Source organism: Megascapheus bottae, chromosome 10 (assembly GCF_031878675.1).
Source record: "Megascapheus bottae isolate mThoBot1 chromosome 10, mThoBot2.hap1, whole genome shotgun sequence".
Classification (NCBI taxonomy): domain Eukaryota; kingdom Metazoa; phylum Chordata; class Mammalia; order Rodentia; family Geomyidae; genus Megascapheus; species Megascapheus bottae.
In genome coordinates, this window is record NC_143518.1 from 35272300 (window position 1) to 35284931 (window position 12632).

General features: G+C 41.1%; 1 protein-coding gene across 3 annotated transcripts in view; it reads left to right on the top strand.

Annotated features, from left to right (window-relative positions):
- Dcaf8 (DDB1 and CUL4 associated factor 8) overlaps positions 1-12632 on the top strand; it is a 46678-nt gene that overhangs the window by 26736 nt on the left and 7310 nt on the right. For all 3 annotated transcript variants that reach the window (XM_090340668.1, XM_090340667.1, XM_090340669.1), the window contains exons 7-11: positions 3885-3995; positions 9073-9145; positions 9835-9892; positions 10390-10497; positions 12406-12536. In XM_090340668.1, coding sequence (XP_090196794.1) covers positions 3885-3995; positions 9073-9145; positions 9835-9892; positions 10390-10497; positions 12406-12536 — 481 coding nt within the window. The remainder of the gene's footprint in view (positions 1-3884; positions 3996-9072; positions 9146-9834; positions 9893-10389; positions 10498-12405; positions 12537-12632) is intronic.

Below are 12632 nucleotides of genomic sequence, written 5' to 3' on the forward strand. Positions count from 1 at the left end.
ACAAAAAGATAGCAACAAAGGAAAAAAAAACCACATCTTGTTTCTATTCTCTGGAGTTCATTTCAACAAATACTATATGATCAGATACATTGTGTCTTTGTGTTCCTCTCTTAAGACTATCCTCCTTTGGTCCCACTGTGTGTGAATACCTAGAGTCCTGTATAATTTATCGTATCCCCATGTATTTTAGATCTATTTTCTGCATATCAGAGAAAACGTGTCATTTGTCTCGCTGAGATTGGCTTACTTCACTAAATACCATTTGTTCTAGTTCCATCCATTTCACAAGCTGCAAGACTTTTACTTATTCATTTGTTTGTTTATTTTGCCAGTCCTGGGGCTTGAACTCAGTGTCTGAGCACTGTCCTTGACTTTCTAAAGGCTAGAGCTCTACCACTTGAGCCATGGCACCACGTCCAGCCTTTTCTATATATGTGGTACCAAGGAACCAAACTACAGTCTTTGTACATTCTAGATAAACACTTTTTTTTGTCTGTCATGGGGCTTGAACTCTGGGCCTGGGCGCTGTCCCTGAGCTCTTCAGCCAGGGGCCCTGCCCCTTGAGCCACAGCGCCACTTCCGGTTTTCTAGTGGTTAATTGGAGATAAAAGTCCCAGAGTGTTTAGTGTCCGGGCAGTCTATAGTGCCCGGGCTGGGTTGCTGACTTTGAACCTTTGTTCTCAGATCTTAGCCTCCTGAGTAGCTAGGATTTCAGGCCTGAGCCACTGCACCCAGCTGGGCAAGCACTCTTACCACTAGCCAAACTTCCGACCAAGCTGCTTTGCCTAGAGCTAGTCTACTAGACTGTTTGACGGGTGCAGTGAAGATTCTAAAAATGTTTCTTTCCAAAGAAACTAGTTGTCATGGTTATTATGTTTCTTCTGTTTCCATAGTACCAGAAATGAGTAAAATCTCAAGATAAAAAACAAAAGCTGAAGTCAATTCTCTTCTCTAATTTCTTGATATTTTTGCTATAAGTTTATTTCATAGTGTCAAATTTGGTTGGACACAGGAGAGTATTTTTTCATAGTGCATATCATCACCATTATTGTTATTATTCCTATTATTATTATTACTTGGTAGTGGCACTGAATGTAGAAGTCAGGGCTTCATATTTGCTAGGCAGGCACTCTTACCACTTGCACCATATCCCCAGACATGCTTTTTGCTAGTTATATTGGAAATGGAGTTTCATAGACTTTTTTCTTTCTATGGTGATCTTGAACTGTAATCCTCTGGATATCAGTCTTCTGATTAGCTAGGGTTATAGGCCAACAATACTTGGTTAATATTATCTCTTTAATGACCAATGCATACCACATTGGAGTCTAGCTAAATTTAAGCTTTTAAAGAGCAGTGTATTCATATAGCTTTAGGTTATCTTTAGGTTATGCTTTCTTTTGTTAGTAGTTATTATGAACAAAATTTTGTTGTGACATTTTTATAATGTATATAATGTACTTTGATAATATTTATTTTAAATTTCTTTTTCTTACCTTTTTTTTTTTTTCCAGTCCTTTGGCTTGAACTTGAGGCTTGGACACTGTCCTTGGGTTTTCTCAAGGCTCGCACATTACCAATTAAACTACACTAATACTTCCAACTTTTTCTTTGAATATGGTACTAAGGAATTGAATCTAGGTCTTCATGTATGCTAGACAAGCAGTCTACCACTAGGCCAAACTCTGTGCTCTCCATCCATGACATTTTTTTTTTTTTTTGGTGGGTCGGTGTGCTTGAACTTGGCTTAGGTGCTGTCTCTGAGCTCTTCAGCTCAAGGCTACCACCCTACCCTTGAGTCAAGCCCCACTTCCCAATTTCTAGAGGTTAATTGGAGGTTAAGTGTCTCAGGTCCTTTTGTGCCTGGGCTGGCTTTGAATCTTGATCCTCAGATCTCAGCCTCCTGAGTAGCTAGGATTACAGGTGTTAACCGCTGAGCCTGGTCATGACACCCTTTTAAAGATAATCCTTCTACTTTTATGTTATCCCAACTCTGTAGAGTTGACATAGGAGAGAAAACATGTAATGCTTGGTTTTGAGTCTGGCTTATTTTTACTTAACATAGCGATTCTAGTTCCATAGCTTGTGCTTCTTGTTTGTTTGTGTTTGTAAGCTGGTACAGGGCTTGATGCTGCCCCTTTAGCTTTCCTTTTAGCTTTCCTTTTTTTAAAGCTGATGCTCTATCAATTGAGCTTCAGCTATACGTCTGGCTTTTTTGATGGTTAGTTGAAATTACACTAATCTCACAGGCCCATTCTGGCTTCAAATCATGGTCCTCAAATCTCAACTTCCTGAATAGCTAAGGTTATAGATGCCATTGACACCCAGATGTAATGAAGCCTTTTTCTAATTTTATTTTTTCCCCCAATCCTAAAATAGTATTAGTAAATTCATGTGCTTTTTCTTGTTTTAACAATTAGAATAAACCAAAAAACTTGCTTTGTTTTCAAATTAAAATGTTTTTCTGGCCAGGAGTTTGGCCTAGTGCTTGCCTAGCATGCACAAAGACCCAGGTTCAATTCCTTGGAACCACATACATGGAAAAGCCAGAAGTGGTGCTCTGGCTCAAGTGGTATAGCGTTAGCTTTGAGGAAAAAGCCCAAGGACAGTGCTCAGGCCCTGAGTTCAAGCCCCAGTACTGGCCAAAAAATAAATAATAAACAATGAAATGTTTTTCTTCTCAACTAAGATCCCCCCCCTTTTTTTCTTCTCTTTTGCCAGTCCTGGGGCTTGAACTTAGGGCCTGGGACCTATCCCTGAGCTCTTTTGTTGTAGTCTACTGTTCTACCACTTTGAATCATAGTGCCACTTCAGCCTTTGCCATTTAAGCCAAATCCCTAGCCCCAGACTATTATTATTGTGGTTGTTATTTCTCTTCCTCCTCCTCTCCCCTCCTCTTCTCTCCCATCCCCCCCTCCACATATCCCTAGGGCTTGAACTCAGGGCCTGGGCACTATCCCTGAGCTTCTTCTGCTAAAGACTGGCACTCTGCCACAGCACTACTACTGGCTTTTTCTGTGGTTCTGAGGAATCAAACCAAGGGCTTCATGCATGCTAGGCAAGCACTCTACCACTAAGCCACATTTCTAGCCCCAGGCATTTCTTCTTTTCTGGGCATTTTTCTTTTCTTCTTTTAAGCAGTTCTGGGATTTAACATCAGAGTCTTAACAATTGCTGGTTAGGCATTCCACCACTTGAGCATGATCTTACCTTCTTTGCTTACTTTACTTTTCAAATAGGATCTTATGTTTATGCCAGGGTTGGCTTGGACTGTAATTTCCCCTATTTATAGTTCCCACATAGCTAAGATGACAGGTATATGCCATGATGTCCAAATCTTTCTTTCTTCCTTGCTTTCTTTTTTGCCAGTCCTGGGGCTTGAACTCAGGGCCCGGGCACTGTCCTTGGACTTTATTTTGCTTAAGGCTAGCATTCTGCCACTTGAGCCACAGCACCACTTCTGGCCATTTCTATGTATTTGTCACCAGGAATCGAACCCAGGGCTTCATGCATGCTAGGTGAGCACTCTACCACTAGGCCAAACTCCTGGCCCCAAATCTTTCTTGATTGACCTGTAGTCTTGAAAACTTATTCCCAGACTGCCTCAAATCAGTGTCTTCCAGATTTCTATTTCCCAGATAACTAGGATTGTAAATGTAAACCACCAGTATACATATGTAGATTTTTTTTCCAGTGGGGTGGGGCCCACCTCTTGCAATATGCTCAAGCTCAGCCTGGACTAGAAGTCTTTAGCCCTAAAATGGCTTTTGATCCTTTTGCCTCTGCCTCCTGATTGCTGAAATTACAAGCTTGTACCACCATGCTTGCTTGGCTTCCACCTGGGTCTTTTGTAGAATATAACTATGCTTTTCTCCTCTTAAAAGGAAACTGGTAGTGACAAAAGAAAAAGAGAAGAAAGTGGGACTATATACAATCTATGTGAATCCTGCTAATACCCACCAATTTGCAGTGGGTGGACGAGATCAATTTGTGAGGTGAGTCTACTATTTTGCGTGCATGTGTGTGTGTGTGTGTGTGTGTGTGTGTGTTCATTCGTGTTCAAGAGTTGAGACTAATGCATTGTGTCTTGCCATATATTCTGTTATGGTGCAATATGAATCCACTAACCACCATCTTGAATACTTTTTTCTTTTTCCAAAATACTTAATTACCTCAGACATTTTTTTCCCTAATGTAACATCTGACAGATGGCTTTGCATGTTAAAAGGGTATCATGGGGCCGGGAGTTTGGCCTAGTGGTTAAAGTGCTTGCCTAGCATGCATGAAGACCCAGGTTCGATTCCTCAGTACCACATACATAGAAAAAAGCCGGAAGTGGTGCTGAGGCTCAAGTGGTAGAGCTCTAGCCTTGAGAAAGTCCAAGGACAGTGCTCAGGCCCTGAGCTCAAGCCCAGGACTGGCAAAAAAAATAAAATAAAATAAAATAAAAGGGTATCATGTTTTTAAAAAGTCTGATAAATTGAGAAAGTTCTTTACATAGCAGCTAAGACATAAACCCCTGTCTTCTATATTTTCATATATAAAATTTTACTAGCAATTTTATTTTTTATTATTTTTTGCCAGTCCTATGGCTTAAACTCAGGACCTGGGCACTATCCCTGAGTTTTTCTTTTGCTAATCATGGGGCTTGAACTCGGCCTGGGCGCTGTCCTTGGACACTTTGCTCAAGGCTAGCACTCTGCCACCTGAACCATAGCACTAGGCTTGAGGGGGGTGCACTCTACTACTTGAGCCACAGCATCACTTCTGTCTGGCCTTTTCTGTGTATGTGCTACTGAGGAATCAAACCCAGGGCTTCATTCATGCTAGGCAAGTACTCTTATCACTAAGCCACATTCCCAGCTCTTCACTAGCAATTTTAAATACTGGCTTTGATTTAGACTTGATTTGACTTAGGAGAACTCAATGAAGGGTTTTTTTGACTCTCTGTCTTCAACTTCCTTTTATCTGTAGTAGTTACCTTTGTTACTCAAACATGTATTATATCATAGGCCTCAAAGGGGTACATCCTAGAGAAAGTAGACATCATGGATTCAATCCCCAGATTTGTGAGATTCTTACTGCCAGTTAATCAGAAAAAAAGCCAGAAATGGAGGTGTGATTCAATGGTAGCACGCCAACTGTGAGCAAAAATAAGCCAAGTCTAGAATGTGAGGTCCTGAGTTCAAGCCTAGATACAGATAGAGATAATATAGATACAATGAGCCTTTTCAAGGCCAGCGCTCTACCACTTGAGCCACAGCACCACTTGTGGCTTTTTCTGTGTATGTGGTACCAAGGCATGGAATCTAGGGCCTTGTGCTTGCTAGGCAAGCACTCTACCTCTAGGCCACACTCTCAGCACAAGCTTATATACTTTTAAGTTTCATAATGGATTAATAACATCTGAGAGCCACTGGTTTAAATAAACTTAGTTTTTAAAAAAAAATAGATTGTTGGGCACTGGTGGCTCATGCCTGTAATCCTAGCTACTGAGGAAGCTGAGATCTTAAGGATCACGATTCAGAGTTAGACTGGGCACAAAAATCTGTGAGATTTCTTTTTTTTTTTTTTTGTTTTTGTGGTGGGTCATGGGGCTTGAACTCGGGCCTGGGCTCTGTCCCTGAGCTCTTCAGCTCAACGCTACCACCCTATTCCTGGAGCCACAGCCCCATTTCCCATTTTCTTAGTGATTAATTGGAGATAAGAGTTTCATGGTCTATTTAGTGCGCTGACTGAGAACCATGGTTCTCAGATCTCATCCTCCTGAATAGGATTACAGGAGTGAGCCACTGTGCCAGCGAGTCTGTGAGATTATTATCTCCAATTAATCACCAGAAAACTGGAAATGATACTGTGGCTAGCACAGTGGTATGGTAGGTAGAACACTAGCCTTGAGCTGAAGAGCTCAGATTAGCACCCAGGTCTAGAGTTCAAGCCCCACAAACTACTAAGGGTAGTGAAACTGTCATTCTTCTTTGGTGACATTGGGGGCCATGTTTTCTAAATGAACATTTAGCATGTGGGTTAAACATTTTTACTAGATACTCAATTTATGCAGGATCTTAAGAGATTGTGCAGGATAGATTGATTAGCTCATCCAGCATCTGTTTGCTACTTATGCTCTCAAGGAGACATATTCTCTGCTTTTAAAGAAACATGTGTAGATTAAAGATATCTTTTTTTTTATGTATTCAGCTAGTAAATAGCAGAATTAGATGTTTTTTTTTTTTTCTTTTCTCACAGACAAGTATTAAAGACATTGGTGAAATTAGTATGTCAGGTGAGGGAATAACATATATAGAGGCAATAATAGTGTATGTAGAGATGATAAGATGTGATATTGTATATTCAAGGAAACAAAACTTTGATTTTTTGGTGTAATATATAGAATCTTGAAATATAATAAACAGTATATTAGGGATTTTGAAATTTATAGATTTCAGCAGGGAATTTACACAAAATTTTGCATTTGAGATACAATTCCAGTCTAGTATGAGCAGGGAAATCAGAAAGAAGATACAGTAATCTACACACACACACACACACACACTATATATATATATATATATATATATATATATAGTGTGTGTGTGTGTGTGTGTGTGTATATGTATATATGTACACATACACACAATTATATACATATACACCCAAGGCATAGAATTGAGAAGAAATAAGTTAGCTGTACAGGGAAAAAGAAGATTTTGGGGGGGGGGCGGTGGTTGTGGGACTTAAACTCTGGTCCTGTGCATTGTCCCTCGAGCTCTTCAGTTCAAGACTACCACCTTACCCTTTGAACCACAATACCACTTCCAGTTTTCTGGTCGTTAATTGGCAATAAGAGTCTCAGACTTTAGTGCCTGAGCTGGCTTTGAATAGTGATCCTCAAATCTCAGCCTCCTGAGTAGCAGGGATTACAGGTGTGAGCCACTGTGCCTGGCTTGATTTTTTTTTTTTTTTGGTTTGGCCATTTTTGATGAAAGTACTATTAACAAAGATGTAGAGGAAGAAATAGGTTTAGAATGAGTTTAGTTTTGGGAGAAGAATAAGTTTACTTTTGGTACAATATTACAATATGGAATGTCAAGTAGCATTCTAGAATTCAGACTAAATGTTGCCTGGAAACAGATTTAAGACATCTATGTACAGAAGATAGTAGTTAAAACATCAGTAGTGGAATTTATTAGGCCTAATGAGAGATCAGCCTCAACAATAATAAAATAGAATGTGGCCTGGGGGCTGGGAGTTTGGCCTAGTGGTAGAGTGCTTGCCTGAGCACACAAAGCTCATGAGACTCTTATCTCCAATTAATCACCAGAAAATGGGAAGTGGTACTGTGGCTCTAGGGGTAGGATTGTAGCCTTGAATTGATGAAGAACTCAGGGACAATACCCAGGCCCAGAGTTCAAGTCCCACAAGGACCAAAAAAAAAAAAAAAGAAAACAGTGTTGGAGCCAGGGTGGTGCTCACTCCTATAATTCAAGCTGCTCAAGAAGCAGAGATCTGAGGATTGTAGTCTGAAGCCAGCTGGGACAGGAAAACCTTTAATACTCTTTATCTCCAAATTAACCACCCAAAGTGCCAGAGTAGAGCTGTGGCTGAAGCAGTAGAGAGAATACACTAGCAAAAACCTTCAGGACAGGACCCAGGCCCAGAGTTCAAGCCCTGAGGACTGGCACACACAGAGAGACAAAGATTAGAAGACACCATTGAGTGTGGACCAGGACTGCTCCTCAATATCTAGCATAACATTCTATAAATATTTATAAAGCTTAGAGAGATGGGAAGTAAAAGTAGCTTCTTGAAGGAAAGAAATAAAGGAGTGAGCAGGGCACAGTGGCTCATGCCTGTAGCCTGTGCACAAAAGGACCTGAGACTCTTACCTCCACTTAACCTTTGGAAAACTGGAAGTGAGGCTTGGCTCAAGGGTAAGGTGGTGTCCTTGAGCTGATGAGCTCAGGGATAACACCTAGGCCCAGGGGTATGGTGGTAGCCTTGAGCTGAAGAGCTCTGGGAGAGTGCTCAGGCCCAGATCAAGCCCCATGACCCACAAAAAAGAAAGAAATTAATATCTTGGAGAGAGATAGGTGCTTTTATAATAGTTTTTGTTGGGGTATGAGGGAGAGAACTGACTAGATAAAGCTTCAGTGAAGGATTAGAGCCCCAAACCCATTGGCTTCTATAGAATAGCATGGCCTTTGCCATGAGTAATAACTATGTGGGGTAGTAACATACATGCAAAAAGCAGTTTTATATTAGATGAAAATAAAAAGTAACACAAAAGGAGAAAAAAGAAGCCATTTAAAATGGATATAAACACGGGGAGGTGTTGCTCAGTACTAAGAGCACTTGGAAGTGTGAAACTCAGAGTTCAAACCTCAGTACTGCCAAAATGTTCCCTAACATAATGCTGGGCTCTAACGGCTCACACCATCTCGCTATTTTGGATTGAAGTTTGAAACCAGCCCATGCAGACAGTTCAGAGACTTTAACCAGCAAAAAAGTCATAAGTGGAGATGTGGTTCAGAGGGTCAGCCTTTAGTAGGAAAGCTAAGCAAGAGAATTAGACTCTAACATGCTCTCTTACCCCCATACCCATGGATATAATACAGGAGTGCTGCTTGATATGGGAGAACTACCTGGATGAAAGTGTTAAGAGTTTGGAAATGGCTGGGGAAGGGAGGATCTTTATAGAAGAACATCTGCTAGGAACTTGATTTGGAAAATGCTCTTTATCAGCATCCAGCTAGATGGTTAGTGTAATTTGATGGTTACATCAAATTACAGCTCTTTTAGGTATGAGTTCAAAAGTTCTATATATTTATTTAGTTACTTATTTATTTTTATTGTGCCAGTCCTGGGGCTTGAACTCAGGGCCTGAGCACTGTCCTTAGGCTTTCCTCAAGGCTGGTGCTCTACCACTTAAATCACAGCACCACTTCTGGCTTTTCTATGTATGTGGTATTGAAGAATTGAACTTGGGTCTTCATGCATGCAAGGCAAGCTCTCTACCACTAGGCCAAACTCCTAGCCGGAGTTCAAACAGTTTCATTGCTTCTTCCATTACAGGATTTATGACCAGAGGAAGATTGATGAAAATGAGAACAATGGAGTACTCAAGAAATTCTGTCCTCATCACCTGGTAAGGTTCATGAAGGGTCAGTGAATGGTTCCTGACTTTCATGACTGGATTCCAAGACTATCCCTATTCCCGCTATTATAGCAGGAAAAGCTTGAACTTTCAAATCAGATACCTCGATTTGAATTCTGGCTTTTCCACTTAGTTTTGTGATCTTGGGCTATCATTCCATTTTGTTAGCTTCATTTTCTCACTGACAAAATAGATGACTATAATTGCCTTGCTTCATCATGGTGAAGCCTAATGAGACAATGTGTATGAAACTTCTGGCGTAGAGAAGGCAACTAAGGAAGTAGAAGTGTGGCTCTACTGGTAGTATGCCAGCCTTGTGTGACAAAGCCAGGCTAGAGTATGAGGCCTGAGTTCAAGCCCTAGTACCAGCACATATGCTCACGCATGCTTGTGCAAGTATGCACACATGTGCATGCACACATACACACACACATGCTCTCGAACGTACACGTAACAAGCTTACCTGTGCACTAAATAAGGAACCAAGAGAGAGCCATAAGACTCTTCCCCTTGATGGAGATGGTTAAGTTTTACCAGTCATACTACTGCCTCACCCCACCCCCACCATCTGTTTGTCTTGGGAGAAGAAGACACAGGGGAGTTTTCAGGAAAACTTATTCCTAAAAGTGTATGACAAATGGGGGGGAGGGGCATCAGTCAGTATCTGCTCCTTATTGCAGGTGAACAGTGAGTCCAAAGCAAACATCACCTGTCTTGTGTACAGCCACGACGGCACAGGTACGTGAGCAGGGCCCAGCTCCTAGGCTGGCGTGCCCCCTCTGTCTAGGGAGCTGCTGAGCCAATGAGGCATGTGCCCTCCAGTGCTCACCACTGTGCTATAGCTCCAATTGGAGCAGTTGGGGAATAGTTGCTGATGGTGAGCACAAAGTGGGAGGACATAGCAGAGGACCCTTTGACATAACCAGGCACAATTTATGAAATGCTACAGATAATATTTGGCAGGCCTGTCCAGAAGCCCAGGCTCTTGTCTGAGTAGCTGTGTATGTCTTTGATTCATTGCTGAGTTAATGGACATGATCTTGTTTAATATTCTACTACCCCTGGGTTGGCACTGCGTTCTTAGAGTACCTTTTAATAATTCCTCTTGCCTGCTGTTCCACTTAGTAAGATTGGTGCTATACCAGAGTATACTTGCTTCTTGCCCCACCCCAGACCCCAGGTCCTGGTCTGGTTTTCAGCCTTTGCCTTCACTGCTGTGTTCTTGTTCTTGGCAGAGCTCCTGGCCAGTTACAATGATGAAGACATTTACCTCTTCAATTCCTCTCACAGTGATGGGGCTCAATACATTAAGAGATATAAGGGTCACAGAAATAATGCCACAGGTAAGACCATTTTTCTAGGTTTTTGTATTCTAAGCTTGTTAGCTAGGAGAGCTACAATATTCACATTGTACAAATGGGAGCTACTTAAGGAGTTGGCTGTCTGTATCTCTTTGGCAGTGAGAGATTATCTCCAGTCTTTATATTTTCTCCACTATGCAAGAAGAAAGAGGGATCAGTGGCATCTTCAGTGTAGAGTGATGTTGTCTCTTTTGGGCATGAATCTGAACTGACTTTTTTATTTCTTTATGATTTGGGGTGAGCACTCTACCACTAGGCCAAACTCCTGGCCATTTGTGTGTGTGTGTGTGTGTGTGTGTGTTTTTGCTAGTCTTGGGGCTTGAATTCAAAGCCTGGGCACTGTCCTTGGATACTTTTTTGCTCAGTGCTAATGCTATGCCACTTGAGCCACAGCACCAGTTCTGGCTTTTTCTGTGTATGTGGTACCAAGGAGTCAAACCATTGAACCCAGGGCTTTGTCCATGCGAAGCATACTCCCATCCCTGAAATAATTCTTTAATTTTTTTAAAATTGTCATTATAAAGATGAGGTACAGAGAGAAAATAATTATTTTGAATTAGGGACATCTTCCAATAAAGATTGGCTTTCTTTTTTTTTTTTTTTTTTTTTTTTTGCCAGTCCTGGGCTTAAGCTCAGGGCCTGAGCACTGTCCTTGGACTTTCTCAAGGCTAGAGCTCTACCACTTGAGCCTCAGCACCACTTCCGGCTTTTTTGTATGTATGTGGTACCAAGGAATCGAACCCAGGTCTTCGTGCATGCTAGGCAAGCACTTTAACCACTAGGCCAAACTCCGGGCCCCATAGATTGGCTTTCTTTTGTTCAGTGTCTGTTCCCAACATTAGGGAATTGAGGTACATTGGAGTCATCTTTTCAAAATCTTGGTGCCTCTCATCCTTATATACCCTGATTTAATTAGTATGGGGTACAACTTGAGCATTTTTTTTGAAAGCTCTTCACATGGTTCTAGTGTACAGAAAATATAGGTAATTTTTTCTTTTCAGCGTTAGTAACAGACATCTGTCATATATGACTTGTAGAATTGTAGTAGCTACTTTTACCTTTTCTTTGGAAATAATTAAAAATATCTGGATATTATCAACAGGCAGACAAAAGAAAGTAGTTAGGACTCCTGGCTTTTACAGCTATTTTGTGTGTGAATTTGTGCCAGTACTGGGGCATGGATGTTATCCTTGAACTTTTTTGCTCAAGACTAGCACCCTACCACTTGAGATCTACTTCTGGCTTCTAATTTCGTGGTTAATTGGAGACACAAATTTCATGGACCTTCTTGTTGAGGCTGACTTTGAGCCATAATAGATCTTAACCTCCTGAGTAGTTAGGAATATAGGCATGAGACACTGGCATCCAGCTTTTATAGCTTCTACTAATTTCAAGAGAATGAAAATGTTTTATGAGTCTTGGTAATAATCTTATTATTGAGCCCTGATCTTAGAACTAATTGTGCTATATATGTACACCAGTATCAGAGCAGTTGATGACCCAAGAAAAATTGATAAAGTACATATCAAGGATAATCCTAGACTTAGGGCATTGCTGCCTTGGAGTATACAGAGCTAGTGTAATTTGGATTAGGACAAATGAGGCATTTGTGAGGTCTGGTTGTCTGATAGAGTGTAAAAGAAGCAAGCTATTGCCCAAGGATTACAGACTCCTGTGCTTAGGGAGCTGTTTGGGAAAATGTAAATAAATAGTCCCTGGTACTAGTATGATCTTATTGCACATACATGCATAGTCTCTTGTTTTGTAAAAATGAAATGAATTGTGTGACTCTTGGCTGATTCAGAGTTGGTGAATAAATTCTTTGTGAGGTAAATAAATATAGGCTTAGTGCCAACCATCATGTGGTTTATTCTCTCATTTATCTTTCAGTAAAAGGTGTCAATTTCTATGGCCCCAAGAGTGAGTTTGTGGTGAGCGGTAGTGACTGTGGGCACATCTTCCTCTGGGAGAAATCATCCTGCCAGATCATTCAGTTCATGGAAGGAGACAAGGGAGGCGTGGTGAGTATGGTGTGCTGAGCTGGCTCCCTAGTTTCTCAGGTAATTCACAGGTAGGTTCTAGCAGGGCTACAGAATTTTCAGTGACTATATGATATT